This window comes from Bos javanicus, chromosome 20 (assembly GCF_032452875.1).
Source record: "Bos javanicus breed banteng chromosome 20, ARS-OSU_banteng_1.0, whole genome shotgun sequence".
Lineage (NCBI taxonomy): Eukaryota > Metazoa > Chordata > Mammalia > Artiodactyla > Bovidae > Bos > Bos javanicus.
The window spans coordinates 26070469-26089392 of NC_083887.1; the positions used below are offsets into that span (position 1 = coordinate 26070469).

Consider the following 18924-nt stretch of genomic DNA (forward strand, 5'->3'; position numbering starts at 1 on the left):
GACACCAATCCTCACTGAAGCAGTGATTATTCCTCTAAAATAGCCTTGTAGGTTTTCTTCCTAAAGTTGTGGAGCAACTTCAAACATGTCACAGCTGCACTAATTTCCACAAATAGCTACAAAGAAATAAAATTTTTACAGTGTAATAGATAAATGTAAAAGTAAAATCAAATATTCAGATGACCCCAAAATACTACAGATTTTAAAAATACTCCATTTTTTCCCCAAGGGCCCCTGGTGGCTCAGACGGTAAAGAATCTGCCTGCAATGCAAAAGACCCAGGTTCGATTGGGTCAGGAAAATCCCCTGGAGAAGGAAATGGCTACCCATTCCAATATTCTTGCCAGGAGAACTCCATGGACAGAGGAGCCTGGCAGGTTACAGTCCATAGGGTCACAAAAGAGTCAGACACAACTTAGCGACTAACACAAAAATACTCCAAGACTGTCATTAATTTTTGGAAAGAAAGGATGGATAAGAAGATAAAACAGGATGGATAAAACAAGTGGAAGGGAGAAAGCTCATTGTTGGGAACGTGGTAAGAGAGGGGAGAGCTGTGATCAGCAGTTTAAATTCAGGTATGTCAGAGCAGGCAATTTTATATGGAATAAAAAATTCATCCTGAATTTTAGCTTTATTGATGAATTTGTATTCTGAATATAATCTTATTAAAAATCTCTGCATATGTATCTTGAGGACAACAGAAATCAAAACATGAAGTCACATACCTGTGTCTGTTTAGGACCAATATCCATTCTTTTAAGAAGGTCATTTAAAAAAGCTGTAACACTTTCCCAGGGATAAATGCTGTTAGAACCATCCAGCACGATGACTATGTCTAGCTGAGTGCTACATTCTGCAAGAAAAAGAGTCAATCATGCAAATTTGGCATCTATCTTTAGAGGAATATGAAATGGTTTCATGGTTGAAAGAAGCTCATTTAAAAAGATGATGTTCTTCAGGGCTTCCCTGGTGGTCCAGTGGTTAAGAATCTGCCTTGCAATGCAGGGGCCAGGTTCGATCCCTGGTCGGGAAGATCCCACATGCCACAGAGCAGCTAAGCCAATGAGCCAAAACTACTGAGCCTACATGCTGCAACTACTGAAGCTTGCCCGCCTAGAGCCCACCCACCACAACTAGGGAGTACTCCCACGTGCCACAGCTGGAGAGAGCCCACATGCAGCAACCAAGACCCAGCACAGTCAAAAATGAATAAATAAAAAACACATAAATCTTTTTTTAAAAAGATGATATTCTACAAAATGGACACATTTCTTTTAAAACCAGAAAAAAAGAGTTTTTTAGATAAAAAGTAAAGGTGATAAATATTCACTGCATTCAGTAACAATTGGTTTGGGATTCACATCAAGTAAACTACATCTCTACTTAATTTTAATTAACACTGTATGAGTTATCTTTGGAAATTTTTTTCAATATTAATTCTGTATACAGTTCTCATTCCATGTGTATTTCAAATGAGTTTATCTTCCTCAAAGAAATTCACCCTTTAAATAAAAACAATGTGACAGCTTTAGCTCTGATGATTAAATATGACTCTGTAAAGGTTACTTACACTAATATCAGTTCCAAAAATAGCAGTGAGGTTTGGTTATATATTGGCAAAGCAAACATTTACCTAAATTGGTAATGCTGGTAGCCAAGAAAATACTTCAAGCTTTTTGGTATGCTCCTGTGTATACATATATCTCATCCATTGCTTACGCTTTTTAAACATTGCAAAAACACTGCATAAAATCTGTACCTTGTACAGGGGCAATGGAGTTCACGACTTGAAATGTGGGGCTGACATCAGAACAGATTCCAGTTGTGTAATGCAAATGTCCACATCGATAGGCATACAAGGGCCCACATGCCTTTTAAAAAATTTAAAAAATTAAAACCATTAGATTAAAAATTACATAACAGATTTTTATGAAGATTTATGATCACAGAATTCCTAGTTCATTAACCATCATTACTCTTCCTTTTCTTACCAGAAACCCTCCTTTTGGGTTGGTGACTAAAGTTGATCCAAATGTCATGTTCTCCTTTACTTCCGTGACATTGGGAATTGATGTATTAACTAAAAATAGAAGAAACTTTTATGAGAGTGGAAAACAAAGTAAAATTAAGTGACTTCGCATAAAAACCTTCTGTTTGCTTTGTTCATATCATAGGACATTCTTCTTTTGGTTCAACTAAATAATCTTCGAAGTATTATTAAGGAGTATAATAAACAAGCGAAGGCAGAAAACTGGCTTTTGTCTCCGAAGCTTTGTCTGGGTCACTGTCTCAAATACTTTTGCTGAACTGTAAAAGAATGCACGACTATCAGGGCAATCAGAACACGGGACAGCCTTTCACACATTTTTTGCTAATTAAATTATAATATTTAGTCTCATAATGTAGATACGAAGTAAATTTACACACTCATCTTATATGTTATATCTACATGTTAAAAATGACCAATGACAAAACGATTTCTGGCAAGAAGAAGGAAAATGGGTAGAAGAACAGAAAAGAAAACTCAAACACAAGATTTTAACCATTATATTCATCATCACAGGGACATTAACAGGGTTACAAAGAAAACCAAAGCAAGATTAGAGCAGTGGTCAGGATGTTTGGATAAAGACATAATGAAGGGACTACATTTGACATTACAAATAAGAACATTGGGCCCTAAAGCATGCAAACCTGGGCAAAAAGAAGTTCCACTCACATTAAAATAGGAAAAAAAAAAAAAGATTAGACAGGAAAGGCAAAAACTTCTAAAACCCTGCTTAGCAGAGTGTTAGAATATTTAAAAGTGGCAAAACTCAAGTTCGAGAAAGACTCGTCTCACTGTTCATGCCTATAATTTTTTCTTACTGTAAGTTTACATGGGAAATGGAGGCAGAGATTGATTCCTGAATGGTCACAGTGACCTCTTAGTCTGAACACAGCCTTTGTCTTGGAATCCAGTCTGGTTTGCTTTGAAAGCATCTGGGACTGGTCTTGAATAACCTGGATTAGAGGTTTTAATACTAGGGTTGAGCATTCCTGGGATGTTAGGAACTATAGCAGAAACTTTTCTATTGTTCTTAATGTAGCCAGTCCCCATGTTACTGTTGAAACTCTATTCCAGTTTCCAATAACGGAGGAGTAGCTTCTATCAGAACAACCCTTTGTAAACAACAACTATAAATTTTAGGAAAAGGAAAAAAAAATGGAACAATCATCCCAAGGCATTGGAAAACAAAGCAAACCAGGCAGAAACTGGAAGAGTCTACACTCGTAAGAGGAGATTAGCACTAGATGAGTTTCCTGTTTTTGTGTTTGTTTGTTTTCCCCAAGGGAAGGCCTGAGCCAGTGGCTAAACCTCAAATAGGATGCACAGTCTTCCTGTCTAAAAGGAACAGAGGACGGAGAATGGGGCAGTGACAGTAATGTCAAGTGAAGGGGGAGTATTTTGGAAAGGAAGCCACAAAAGCAGAGTTTCAATATACACAGATATATTCTTTCCAAATACCTAAATGACCTGAATTGTACATGTGCAGAGTAAACGTCACACAGCCCAGCTAAAAAATTAGAAGAATTGAGTAGAGATTTTAAGGGCTTCCCACTGCTGTTTGGAAATTGACTTCAGCCAAGTAACTGCCTGCTAAAACAAAAAGTTAAGACTTTCCAAAGACACATAACAAGATCTAGAATCTCCACACTTATAATTCAAAAGTTTAATCCAGGATACAATCCAAAGTCACTAAACAGAAGAAGAAACAGGAAAACGTAACCTAACTCCAAGAGAAAGGTAATAAATGGAAAGTGACGTTGAGATATTCCAGATGTTGGAATTATCAAGTGAGGCTATTAAAGCAGCTATTAAAGCTATGGTCTTGAATATTAAAAAAAAAAAGTTCATAATGAACAAGCAGGAATTTGAAAAAAACTGAAAAATACAGTATCTTAAGAAAACCTGCAGAGGTTGAGTCATTTCCAAGGCACTTAATACTGTACAGAACACTGACAGGGTTCTAATTCCTACACAGCTGTAGCAGGAATTTTCTAGTCATGTTCTATCTATGATATTTCTATCAAATATGTATATTTCAATATAAATTTACCTTGTGCTATTCTCTTTTTTAAAAAATTAAATTTCTCTATTACAATTTCCTTGTGTGCTATTTTCTTTAAAAAATACTAAGTTAAATTTTGTGGAGTAAATGTGATGAATAGGTTTATTTAGAAAATTTCTTTTGTGTTACTGCTGAGTTTACAAAGGATTCTGGACAATGGAGGCAGTTAAAAGTTACAGAACTAGTAAGACCTTCTCAGTCTATGGCTATTCTATGATGAATTTCTAAAGCAAATGAAAGGCAGAAGGAATAGAAATACGTGAATGATAAAAACTGAAGAATTTTTATAGATGACTTCTGGTATTTTCTTGAGTTGGTTGAAATTTACTTTCAGTGTGAATGCTGGGCATAGTTTAGGGTCAGACTTTAACATTTTGACTTTACTTACCTGGGAGATCCAACTTTATGCAAGGTAATGATTCACTTCGCCCAACTGGACATTTATAGACATCTCCAGTTCTGTTCTTGGGTTGGCCAACTAAAGGAGACCCAATAAGCACCCTGGAAGTTAAAAGAATCAATTAACATTTTTGAATAATGAGAAACATTTTATTTTTGTTACTGTATGACTAGTTCTAAGATGACTGACAGTAGCTCCATAGACATAATTAGAATAGTCATCCTCAGTAATTTAATGTTATTTAAAATAAGCAGAGTGTCTTCTCCAAATTGCAGATTGATTTAATAAAAAAAAAAATACATAGGAGAGAGACTTGAGAATATTTTATTTTCTTGTATCATGTTACTTTAATATATTTTTTATTTGGGGGATGAAAGCATAATTATTGGTTAAGCCTGCTGCTGTGTTAGTTTACAAAACACACATGGAAGTATAAATGACTTTTTCCCAAGGGAAACTGATAATTTCACAGAGAAGTCAGGAAAAAGAAACATTAGATCATCAGATTTAATGTTAGTATATGCTTAGTTTGTAAGTACTTAGAAAATAAAGATAGTTATGAGACAGGTTAAAACCACTTATTTTTTTAGACAGAAATATGAAAACATTCTAACAATAATTAATGGAAAAGTATAATCATGATTTATTTTAGTGCTAGTGAAAGCCATTTAACAAGGTCCCCTATAATATCTTCAGGAATACAATGGATGAATGTAGTTGAATGTTAAAATACTTGTTGGGATCCACAGCCGCTCATTCATTGCTTGGGGTTGACTTAGACTATATCTTTGTTAATGACTTAAGTGAAGACACAGAAAGCATAAAAGTATTCTTCAAGTAAATCAGTATACCTATGTGGGCATTCAGAAGTGTCCTAACATTCTGGAACAAGAAATTTAAACTAGTAAAATTTAATAAGAACCTATGTAAATAACTTCACTTATCTTGTGTACTATTATCTACATCAGAACAGAATGTGAGAAACCTGATTTAATAAAAGTTCATGTGAAAAAGTCATGGAAGATTTAGTTGACAGCGAGAAAACAGGAGCCAATAGTGTATTTTAGAGCCAACAAGGCTAACGTGACCTTAGGCTGCAGTGCTAGAAATAGATGCCCTGGTCGAGGAAAGTGATAGCCCCTCTGTGCTCTGCACTGTCGGGACATGTCTGGAATCTCCAAATTAAGAGAGACATAGGCACAATGGAATGTATTTAGGAGGCTATGATTTAGATAGTTCAGAGCTTGGTAATTTTGTCAGACCAGAGATGCTCAAGGGAAAGTTGGGGAGGTTTAGTGTGGAGAAAAAATATCTGAAGGAGAACTGAAAGGTTGTAAAGGGCTGTAGGTGGATTGGGCATGCCTTTTTAAATTTTTCAAAATTTGAAAGTTTGCCATATATAAAAGGGAAGGGATTTTTAATAGAAATGAGTTTTACAACAATTGTAAATATTGAATTGTTGAACAGAATCCCTAAAACATGGCTGTGATATAATGCCTTTGCAAAGCCATTTCTGATATACATAAATAACCATAAAAATGTTCAAACCCTTTAACACATAATTTTTACTTCTGGGAATCTATCCTAAAAAATGAACTAAATTAGGGGAAACAAGCTTGATACATAAATTATAATGCTTATAGGGTATATATAACCATGAAAGATTAAAAGAAATGTGATCAACAGCAAGATTAATTAATTACTGTAAGGCCATTCCATAGAATATTGTGCAGTCATGAAAAGAACAATAGTTAATAAGACTGCATGGTAGGATAAAAATTATAATCTAATTTAAAATAAAAACCTACCTAATTTATTGAAAACTTATGACAACTTGAAGCAAAAGATACCAAATTATATTCAATGTACTTATAAAAGCAATGGTAATAATAGTCTGGATTTATTGAATTTATACCATTCTAAGTGCAGACTGGTTCCAAATGGGAAAAGGAGTACGTCAAGGCTGTATATTGTCACCCTGCTTATTTAACTTATCTGCAGAGTACATCATGAGAAACGCTGGACTGGAAGAAGCATAAGCTGGAATCAAGATTGCCGGGAGAAATATCAGTAACCTCAGATATGCAGATGACACCACCCTTATGGCAGAAAGTGAAGAGGAACTCAAAAGCCTCTTGATGAAAGTGAAAGTGGAAAGTGAAAAAGTTGGCTTAAAGCTCAGCATTCAGAAAACGAAGATCGCGGCATCCGGTCCCATCACTTCATGGGAAATAGATGGGGAAACAGTGGAAACAGTGGCAGACTTTATTTTTTTGGGCTCCAAAATCACTGCAGATGGTGACTGCAGCCATGAAATTAAAAGATGCTTACTCCTTGGAAGGAAAGTTATGACCAACCTAGATAGCATATTCAAAAGCAGAGACATTCCTTTGCCAACAAAGGTCCATCTAGTCAAGGCTGTGGTTTTTCCAGTGGTCATGTATGGATGTGAGAGTTGGACTGTGAAGAAGGCTGAGTGCCAAAGAATTGATGCTTTTGAACTGTGGTGTTGGAGAAGACTCTTGAGAGTCCCTTGGACTGCAAGGAGATCCAACCAGTCCATTCTGAAGGAGATCAGCCCTGGGATTTCTCTGGAGGGAATGATGCTGAAGCTGAAACTCCAGTACTTTGGCCACCTTACTTTGACTCATTGGAAAAGACTCTGACGCTGGGAGGGATTGGGGGCAGGAGGAGAAGGGGACGACAGAGGATGAGATGGCTGGATGGCATCACTGACTCGATGGACGTGAGTCTGGGTGAACTCCGGGAGATGGTGATGGACAGGGAGGCCTGGCGTGCTGCGATTCATGGGGTTGCAAAGAGTTGGACACGACTGAACGACTGAACTGACTAACTGAACTAAGTGCTCTCTATGTCTTAAGTAGTTTAATCTCCAGAAAATATAGCATGAACTTTGGTACTAGACTTCCTGAGTTCAAATCATGGTTTTACCCTTTACTTAGCTGTATGGTTTAGGACAAGCCAGTTTTATTCTCTATGCCTTAGTTCCTTCATCTGTAAAATGGAAATAGTAAGAGTAGCTACCTAACACAATCATCAAAAGCATGAAATGATTTACTATATATAAAATGTTTAAAACAGTATGTGGCTCATAGCATGTGCTAAGTGTTGGGTTTTTTATTATCACTATATATATTTTCAGATGATGGAACAACATTATCTATGTAGAACACAGATTCAAAGGAAGTACACCAAAAAACAAATTATATTAAGGAAGTTATGATTAAATTTTAGGGAATTACCCCCTCCCCCCCCAATATTTGCAAAAACTTTTGTAATGTGATTTATTAAACTAGTTTTATAGTTAAAAATAGTTTGGAGAAAAGTAGTAATGTGTTATGAAAGTATTTAAGTTGAAACTAGATAGATTAATTAATGTTTACAAAGAACATCCTACATGCTCAGCATTAACATTAATGCCAGGCCCTCAGAATACAAAATAGATAAAACACCATTTTTTAGGTGGCTTAAAACTTAGCAGAGGAGCAAATCTACAGATGTAGGGTCATTCCATAGAATACTGTGTACTGATAAGGGTTACTTCTGTGGCATCTGGGCCCAGTCTTGTGAGGAACATCTCAGAAACCACATGGAAAATATATGAGCATGCCAGGAGCATGGCTGAGGTCCTGAGAGTAAATGCTACCAACTCACTAGAGGACAGAGCAAAAAGACGCTGAAGGCTAACATATAGGGGGAAGTAACACAGGATTTTAAGAAACAGAGGAAGAAAATCGGTAGGAGAGATCAGAGAGGGAAAGAGAGAACCCGAAAACAGTGACATCACAAAAACCAAAGAAGGCAAGACTATCAAGAACGGGAGCCGTAAGTGTCGAGCAGACTTCATTTTAAGTAACTTGGCTAAAAATGAAGGAGAAGGGCCATATTAATAAACTTGGGCTTCTTTTCTCAAGCAAACCATTCAGGGTTTGAGGGGAGTTTAAATTCATTCTGGAGGAAACCTGGATATGGTACAATAACAGTATCCAAGGGTTTGTAAGTCTGGTATATGGTTTGGAATTTTGTGTTCCTTGGGACGCGATTTTGTCCCTCCTTGTCCTTCATTAAGGCAGAATCTATTTTTCCTCCTGTTGAAATTGAGATTTGCTTGATTAAAAAGAATGCAGCAGATATGACACTGTGACTTCTGAGGATAGGCCTTAGGAGATATTGCAGACTCTATCTCACCATTTTTTGGAAATCTGAGACCACCTTGCCATGAAGAAGCCTCGTCTAGCCTAAGGGAGGATGAGAGGCCACGCGGAGGAGAAGTGATGCTAGAGCAGACAGCAGAAACTCCAATCGGGGAATTAAACCACCAGCATGTTAATAACAGAGGCAGGAGGGAAGAGTGGTCACGGATAGCTCAGGCAAACGTGTGGAAACAGGAGCATGAGGCCTGAACACGGAAGGTGATGAGGAAGTAGGGGTGATTGGAAAACAGCACAAAGCTTCCTTATAACCTGCAGCAGGCAACTGGACTTTGAAGGGAAGGTTCTGGAGTTTATATTTGAACTCTAGGGCAGTAGAAAGCCCCTAGAGTCTGATGATAATTGGAAATAATCTGATATAACAACTGGAGCCACGGCCTATTGTGTATTCTGGATAAGGCAAGACTAGAGTGTGAGAACTCAGCAAGTGGTAGAGTGTAGCAATAGGTCAGGACTGAGACAGGGAATTTGAGAGTCAGGATCAGTGATACCGAACGGGTAAGCAGGACACAGGACATAAAACAATTTTGTGTATTTTTCTAGGAGCTATTTGTTCTGACACCAAGCATGCAACTCTGGAAAGAACATAGATCTCACCACTTAATCCTAAGAAAGCCTCACTTTTCCCAGGCTGCATATAAATGACAAGAGCCTAGAAAAATACCAGCCTAGAGTTTACGGAATTTCAGGAATCTTCAGCATTCTCAAGCCGCATTATCTTCCTCTATTTTTTTCTCATAGCACTTAGCACATTCTGACATTCAATCTACCTGCTTATTAGTTTATTATTTATGTTTTGTTTGTCCCTCCCCAGCAGAATGTAAGCTCCACAATACCAGGAATTTTCATCTATTCATTCACTCATATATCTTGAGTGACTGAAACAGTGCCAGGTAGAAAATAGACATTCAATAAATATGTATTAAATGAATACATTATGACTGTATCAAATGCTGTAAGAATGTGAATAAGGAAGACCTGGTCACTCATATGGCCAACTAAAAGGTCCTAATTGTGAAGATTTAAAAAAATTTTTTTAGAGGCTGGATATTTTGCTTAAGCAGAATGCCACCTGGGCCTTTAGGTGTCACAGGAAGCACTTCCATGGGTCAAGATTCCAGAAAATCTGTGTTGTTATAAAAGAGAACTGGCTTAAGGAAGAATGCTGGGTTCCACATCCTGGCCCTGTCACACTTGTGTTAAACCTTTGGCAATTCATTCTCTGAGTCCCAGTTTCCTGTCTAGAAAATGAAGATGTTAACAGTCATATTCACTCAAACACACAGGGTCAGTATGAAGACCCAAAGCACAGTTTCATGAACTATGGACATGGTAACTTTAAATTTTAATGCAAGTTTGCTTTAACTCATTAAATTTAATTTATATTAAATTTCTGCTTTTTATATGACATTATGGCAATGATTTGTCTGAAGATTAAGAGGATTAAAGAATGTTCTGGATCTCATGTCAGAGAAACACCTGATAAACTCAAAGATCATCAAATTGAGAGAAACACCTCTTCTCCACGAAGAAGCTCCCAATATAATAAAATTTAATAAACTGAGAAATGTTTGCTATTCAAAATAGTCATTCTTGTCATATGACTGTTCTCATATTTATTTGAAAGGTAGCTGTCCTCGGACTGCTGTTTCATATTTATATATTTTTCTTCTTTAAAAGATAGTTTCCTGGAGATTGTTTCATGTTTACATTATTTCTTTTCATCTAACTCTTTCTTGATCTCCAAGCCAAAGTCTTTATCGGAGTACCAAGTACCTCCTGCCAGCCATTAAAAAAAAAAAAAATCAACAACAGAGTAAGTGTTTGGTCATCTTAGAGAATGAAGTTATACAGTGGCCCCATGAGCTGCTGTGTTTTCGGACATGAAAGGTAGTGGGTAGAAATGAGGTGAACCAAAGAAATGACAAGTTTGGCAAAGAGGAAATTTTAACTTCAAAAGATATTATTAAGACTTAAAAATAAATATTATATTAAAATCTATAAGAGAAAATTTTATAGAACTGTTTGTCTTTTTACCCCAAGCTTGAATAGGCTTGGAAACAAAGAATCAGTCATCTGAGCCCACTAGTAAACCTTACCTGGCACGAAGTAGGGTCCTTTAGGAAAAAGGCAGGCAGCCAATACATTTTGATATATATTGGGTTGGGGATTGGCTAGGGAAGTATTTTCATCATGAGAATCTACTTTGAAAAGACAGGCCAACTGAAGTTTAGCAGTCTTCAACCTTTTTGGCACCAGGGACCAGTTTTAAGGGAGACAATTTTTCCAAAGACCAGGGTGGTGGTAAGGGGATGGTTTCAGTATGATTCTCATAAGGAGCCGTCACCTAGAACCCTTGGATACACAGTTCACAGCAGCGTTCACACTCCTATGAGAATCTAATGACGCTGATCTGACAGGAGGTGGAGTTCAGGTAGTAACTGGAACGTGGGGGACTACAAATGCAGATGAAGTTTTGCTGGCTCACCGCTCACCCACTGATCATCTCCTGCTGTGCGACCCAGTTCATACCAGAAGGTTGGGGACCCCTGGTTTAGATAGCACTCAAAGGAGTGGGAGCACATGCTGGAAGGAAGGAAGCAAAGAGCAACTGAGAATGGAAAACCCATATCAACATCTCATTTTTTCTCATCTGTCTGAGACCTTGCCATACTAGTGATCACCACTAACTCTGGAAGGCTTCTGCAATGCTAAGCACATTGGCTTTTCTTCTCTTCAAAGCAAAACTATTAAACCAATTGTACTTTTTGTGACATTTTCTAAACCACAGTGCAACTATTTGGATGCTCCAGCTCAGGCTAATCATAATAAACAATGGCTGGATTTAATCAGAGGTATAATGTGTTCTGCTACTGAGAAAACATGTGATTTCTGAGCCAAAGATATAAAGGTTACACTCCACAGGAAACTTCTGAAAGGTGAAGGGAGATAGGCTGCCTTTTCTGTTAGTTTTTCATGCTTTCCAAAGATATAAAGTAATGCTTTTCAAATATACAGACTGCACGTGTTATGGACCAACAACCAACTTAGGCACACTTGATGTAAGATGGATCAGGATGATTTTTTAAAAAAATCTGAGGTTGCAAAGTTGCCAAACATGACCAGTAGATATGATTTATGCTGGTGCCCATCTCTGGAGAAAATAACAAAATCCGTGTTCTCCCAAATATGTCAGTTATTTTATAGTTCATTTCTTAAAATGTCTGCATCCTATCTGATTTTATAAACACTTAAGAATATCCAAACATACTACTAAAATTTATTTTGCATGACCAGTGCCTGGATATTTTTAGAATGGTATGTTGCTATCATGTCATCCTTAAAGATTTGAATATTTAGATATTTTTTCGGTTGAATTTAGTTCAGTTGCTCAGTCATGTCCAACTCTTTGTGACCCCATGGACTGCAGCACGCCAGGCCTCCCTGTCCATCACCAACTCCCAGAGTTTACTCAAACTCATGTCCATTGAGTTGGTGATGCCATCCAACCATCTCATCCTCTGTCGTCCCTTTCTCCTCCCGCCTTCGATCTTTCCCAGCATCAGGGTCTTTTCCAGTGAGTCAGTTCTTCGCATCAGGTGGCCAAAGGACTGGAGTTTCAGCTTCAGCATCAGTCCTTCCAATGAATATTCAGGACTGATTTCCTTTAGGATGGACTGGTTGGATCTCCTTGCAGTCCAAGGGACTCTCAAGAGTCTTCTCCAATACCACAGTTTAAAAGCATCAATTGTTCGGTGCTCAGTTTTCTTTATAGTCCAAGTCTCACATCCATATATGACTACTGGAAAAACCATAGCCTTGACTAGATGGACCTTTGTTGGCAAAGTAATGTCTCTGCTTTTTAATATGCTGTGTAGGTTGGTCATAACTGTTCTTCCAAGGAGTAAGCTTAGATATTTGTAGTTCATTTAATTTTAAATTCAATTGGCCACACTGTTTGTTTCCCTGATTTTCACACTTTTTCCATAAAATCATTGTAAGCATGGAATGTCAGAATAGAATTAAAATATCTGATATCCATATATATGTTCAAATGCTCATGAGCTTTCATTCACGTTAAAATGTAAAGTCTAAAACTATGGAGACAGTTATTATCAACTTTTACTTTTATAATAGAGCTCTAATAAGAGTAACAGCCCTAGATAGTGAGCGGAGACTTGAGTTCTATTTTTCCCTAAATAGCTATATTTCCCTAGGGGAGTTACTTTAAAAACAAACTTTATTGAAGTATGAATTACCACTTTAATGTATACGAATCGATGGGTTTGGGGATAAGAAGGAGCAATGGCTGCGCTTTGCTGGAGCAGCAGTGAAGAGATATCTCACGCCCAAGGTAAGAGAAACGCAAGTAAGATGGTAGGTGTTCCAAGAGGGCATCAGAGGGCAAACACACTGAAACCATACTCACAGAAAACTAGTCAATCTAATCACACTAGGATCACAGCCTTGTCTAACTCAATGAAACTAAGCCATGCCCGTGGGGCAACCCAAGATGGGCGGGTCATGGTGGAGAGATCTGACAGAAAGTGGTCCACTGGAGAAGGAAATGGCAAACCACTTCAGTATTCTTGCCTTGAGAACCCCATGAACAGTATGAAAAGGCAAAATGATAGGATACTGAAAGAGAAACTCCCCAGGTCAGTAGGTGCCCAATATGCTACTGGAGACCAGGGGAGAAATAACTCCAGAAAGAATGAAGGGATGGAGCCAAAGCAAAAAGAATACCCAGCTGTGGATGTGACTGGTGATAGAAGCAAGGTCTGATGCTGTAAAGAGCAATATTGCATAGGAACCTGGAATATCAGGTCCATGAATCAAGGCAAATTGGAAGTGGTCAAACAAGAGATGGCAAGAGTGAATGTCGACATTCTAGGAATCAGCGAACTGAAATGGACTGGAATGGGTGAATGTAACTCAGATGACCATTATATCTACTACTGCGGGCAGGAATCCCTCAGAAGAAATGGAGTGGTCATCATGATCAACAAAAGAGTCCGAAATGCAGTACTTGGATGCAATCTCAAAAACGACAGAATGATCTCTGTTCATTTCCAAGGCAAACCATTCAATATCACAGTAATCCAAGTCTATGCCCCAACCAGTAATGCTGAAGAAGCTGAAGTTGACCGGTTCTATGAAGACCTACAAGACCTTTTAGAACTAACACCCAAAAAAGATGTCCTTTTCATTATAGGGGACTGGAATGCAAAAGTAGGAAGTCAAGAAACACCTGGAGTAACAGGCAAATTTGGCCTTGGAATACGGAATGAAGCAGGGCAAAGACTAATAGAGTTTTGCCAAGAAAATGCACTGGTCATAACAAACACCCTCTTCCAAAAACACAAGAGAAGACTCTACACATGGACATCACCAGATGGTCAACTTACCAAAATCAGATTGATTATATTCTTTGCAGCCAAAGATGGAGAAGCTCTATACAATCAGCCAAAACAAGACCAGGAGCTGACTGTGGCTCAGACCATGAACTCCTTATTGCCAAATTCAGACTTAAATTGAAAAAAGTAGGGAAAACCACTAGACCATTCAGGTATGACCTAAATCAAATCCCTTATGATTATACAGTGGAAGTGAGAAATAGATTTAAGGGCCTAGATATGATAGATAGAGTGCCTGATGAACTATGGAATGAGGTTCATGACATTGTAAACGAGACAGGGATCAAGACCATTCCCATAGAAAAGAAATGCAAAAAAGCAAAATGGCTGTCTGGGGAGGCCTTACAAATAGCTGTGAAAAGAAGAGAAGCGAAAAGCAAAGGAGAAAAGGAAAGATATAAACATCTGAATGCAGAGTTCCAAAGAATAGCAAGAAGAGATAAGAAAGCCTTCTTCAGCAATCAATGTAAACAAATAGACGAAAACAACAGAATGGGAAAGACTAGGGATCTCTTCAAGAAAATCAGAGATACCAAAGGAACATTTCATGCAAAGATGAGCTCGATAAAGGACAGAAATGGTATGGACATAACAGAAGCAGAAGATATTAATAAGAGATGGCAAGAATACACAGAAGAACTGTACAAAAAGATCTTCACGACCCAGATAATCACGATGGTGTGATCACTGACCTAGAGCCAGACATCCTGGAATGTGAAGTCAAGTGGGCCTTAGAAAGAAAGCATCACTACAAACAAAGCTAGTGGAGGTGATGGAATTCCAGTGGAGCTATTCCAAATCCTGAAAGATGATGCTGTGAAAGTGCTGCACTCAATATGCCAGCACATTTGGAAAACTCAGCAGTGGCCACAGGACTGGGAAAGGTCAGTTTTCATTCCAATCCCAAAGAAAGGCAATGCCAAAGAATGCTCAAACTACCACACAATTGCACTCATCTCACACGCTAGTAAAGTAATGCTCAAATTCTCCAAGCCAGCCTTCAGCAATATGTGAACCGTGAACTTCCTGATGTTCAAGCTGGTTTTAGAAAAGGCAGAAGAACCAGAGATCAAATTGCCAACATCCACTGGATCATGGAAAAAGCAAGAGAGTTCCAGAAAAACATCTATTTCTGCTTTATTGACTATGCCAAAGCCTTTGACTGTGTGGATCACAACTAACTGTGGGAAATTCTGAAAGAGATGGGAATACCAGACCACCTGATCTGCCTCTTGAGAAACTTGTATGCAGGTCAGGAAGCAACAGTTAGAACTGGACATGGAACAACAGACTGGTTCCAAATAGGAAAAGGAGTACGTCAAGGCTGTATATTGTCACCCTGCTTATTTAACTTCCATGCAGAGTACATCATGAGAAATGCTGGGCTGGAAGAAGCACAAGCTGGAATCAAGATTGCCGGGAGAAATATCAGTAACCTGAGGTATGTAGATGACACCACCCTTATGGCAGAAAGTGAAGAGGAACTCAGAAGCCTCTTGATGAAAGTGAAAGTGGAGAGTGAAAAAGTTGGCTTAAAGCTCAACATTCAGAAAACGAAGATCATGGCATCCGGTCCCATCACTTCATGGGAAATAGATGGGGAAACAATGGAAACAGTGGCAGACTTTATTTTTTTGGGCTCCAAAATCACTGCAGATGGTGACTACAGCCATGAAATTAAAAGACGTTTACTCCTTGGAAGGAAAGTTATGACCAACCTAGATTGCATATTCAAAAGCAGAGACATTACTTTGCCAACAAAGGTTCATCTAGTCAAGGCTATGGTTTTTCCTGTGGTCATGTATGGATGTGAGAGTTGGACTGTGAAGAAGGCTGAGTGCTGAAGAATTGATGCTTTTGAACTGTGGTGTTGGAGAAGACTCTTGAGAGTCCCTTGGACTGCAAGGAGATCCAACCAGTCCATTCTGAAGGAGATCAGCCCTGGGATTTCTTTGGAAGGAATGATGCTAAAGCTGAAACTCCAGTCCTTTGGCCACCTCATGCGAAGGGTTGACTCATTGGAAAAGACTCTGATGCTGGGAGGGATTGGGGCAGGAGGAGAAGGGGCCGACAGAGAATGAGATGGCTGGATGGCATCACTGACTCGATGGACTCGAGTCTGGGTGAACTCCGGGAGTTGGTGATGGACAGGGAGGCCTGGCGTGCTGCGATTCATGGGGTCGCAAAGAGTCGGACATGACTGATCGACTGATCTGATCTTATCTGATATACCAGTAAATCTATCACCACAATCTATACCATAAACATATCCATTACTTCCAAAAGTTTACTCATGCCCTCTTTAGTAGTAATAGTTATTATTACTATTATTTTGTGATAAGAACACCTAACAAAAAAATCTACATTCTAAGCAAAATTTTAAGTATAAAATACAGTATTGTTAACTATCTGGAGAAGGAAATGGCAACCTATTCCAGTATTCTTGCCTGTAAAATCCCATGAGCAGAGGTGAGGTGCCTGGTGGGCTACAGTCCATGAGGTTGCAAAGAATCAGACACGACTGAGGAACTAACACAGACTGTTAACGATAGGTGCTGTGCTGTATAGTGAATCTCCAGGACTTATTCATTTTGCTTCACTGAAGCTTGTACCCTTTGATTAATGCTTTCCTGTTTTGCCCTTGTTTGAACCCCTGGTAACCACCATTCCGTCCTCTGCTTTTATGAGCTCGATTATTTTAGGTTCCTCATATAAGTGGGATCATGCCATATTTGTGCTTCATCTGGCTTATTTCACTTAGTAAAACATCCTTCAGGTTCATCCATATTTTCTTAAATAGAAAGATTTTCTTCTTATTTAAGGCAGAATAATACTCTACTATATATGCAAAACATTAAAAAAAAATCTATTCATCTGTCAATGGACATTTAAATTCCTTTCAAGTTGTGCTTTTTGTGAATAATGCTGCAATGAATATGTGAATGCAGATATCTCTTCAAGATCTTGATTTTCATTCCTTTGAATATTTACCCAGAACTGGGTGAAGAAGTGAAGTCACTCAGTCTTGTCCGACTCTTTGTGACCCCATGGACTGTAGCCTACAAGGCTCCTCTGTCCATGGAGTTTTCCAGGCAAGAGTACTGGAGTGGGTTGCCATTCCCTTCTCCAGGGGATCTTCCTAACCTAGGGATCTAATCTAGGTCTCCTGCATTGCACGCAAATTCTTTACCAACTGTACCAGCAGGGAAGCCCTTTTATACAAGCTCCACTTAAAAAAACTCACTAAAAATTATATTAACTACAAAGCAAAAGACCTCTAATATTAATTTTGTATAGTTTTCAAAAGATAAATATGCTTTAAAAAATCATACTAAAGTGAACTTAACCAACATTAAGGGGCTTAAAATTATATAAAATTCAGTGAGGTTCATTATAAATAATAGACTAAATTCAATAGGTAAGTAAAGTACTAAAAATATAAGCCTCATGTTATATTATAGAAGTGATACTAATCCTCTCAAGACAGCATCTCACATGCTTCCATATACCTCCTGTTGAATTTCAGCTAGACTAAAATGCGGACAAAGAACTCTTGCCAGAATAACATAACAAAACAATGACTATTTTGAATAAGGCCCTTCTTTGAAGTCAACCCAGGTTTCAACAGAATCACTAACCACAGCTCTTAATATTGCCAAGGATTTTTTCCTTTTTCAATTTCTATTATCAAATGATTAGACTACATTTCCTACCCTCAATGATTCATTCTAAGTTTCATTCATAAAACGAACTGTAACCAAATCATATTTTCCATTACCTTGTAAGAAAACTAAACAACAAGAAAACCCATTGACTTACCATTTCCCTTCTTCGTTTTCATATTGTTGGACAGTATATCCAAACATGTCCTCCACTGGGCCGCTGAAAGTCATTGAGTTTTTCACATCAATATTGAATGACACACAGAAGCGCAGAACAACTTTAAGAGAGGAAACAAACATCCAGTTACATAGAGTTAACTACAATTCCATTATGTTTTGAATTATTAAGGCATTCTTGAGGTTACCATTCAAAGCTGGTGCTTATTACAAAGAGCAATGACACTCAAAGAATGGGAACAACCAGAAAGGTCTGCAAAGGTCTGTATTACTGACTGGAAATCAACCTAAAGTATTAACATTCAAACACATTCCATAGTAATTTAGTATCTGTACCATTCCCAGAACCAAAGATTTCAAAATGCGTGGGAAGGAGCTGGCAGAAACTCATATGACTAACGCAGTCACAGATAGTTTTCCAGTAGTTATCCCTAGATCAAACCGTGGCCACTAAGGAAATGTAAACAGCTTCATTTTCACGTTTTGACTACAGAGGATACAAGCATCACCATTTAAAGCCTCGAAAGAGGGAGCTTTCTCATTGCTGCTTCAAAAAGGAAGGCAAGCCAACTGTTTCCACCCAGAGATGGCCTCCTATGCAGGCTTGAGGTTTGCTCTGCTTCCATCTCTGAATCAAGCAGGATGGGGAAGCTTATACACTGAGGTCTCCTTATTATGTTGGTAGTGATAGCCTCACAGATGGAGAGGCTAAATATGTTGAGATTAAATTAGATGATTCATCTAAAGAGTTTACTCAATGCCTGGTACATACTACATATTCAATGAAGGTTGCTGCTGCTGCTGCTAAGTCACTTCAGTCGTGTCCAACTCTGTGTGACCCCATAGACGGCAGCCCACCAGGCTCCCCTGTCCCTGGGATTCTCCAGGCAAGAACACTGGAGTGGGTTGCCATTTCCTTCT

The 18924-nt window shown here is 38.3% G+C and overlaps 1 protein-coding gene across 2 annotated transcripts in view; it reads right to left on the minus strand.

Moving 5' to 3' along the window:
• Positions 1 to 18924, minus strand: part of ITGA1 (integrin subunit alpha 1) — a 181440-nt gene that overhangs the window by 97319 nt on the left and 65197 nt on the right. For both annotated transcript variants that reach the window (XM_061393555.1, XM_061393556.1), the window contains exons 2-6: positions 17984 to 18104; positions 4504 to 4616; positions 1995 to 2083; positions 1763 to 1874; positions 729 to 856 (exon numbers count right to left, since the gene is read on the minus strand). In XM_061393555.1, coding sequence (XP_061249539.1) covers positions 729 to 856; positions 1763 to 1874; positions 1995 to 2083; positions 4504 to 4616; positions 17984 to 18104 — 563 coding nt within the window. The remainder of the gene's footprint in view (positions 1 to 728; positions 857 to 1762; positions 1875 to 1994; positions 2084 to 4503; positions 4617 to 17983; positions 18105 to 18924) is intronic.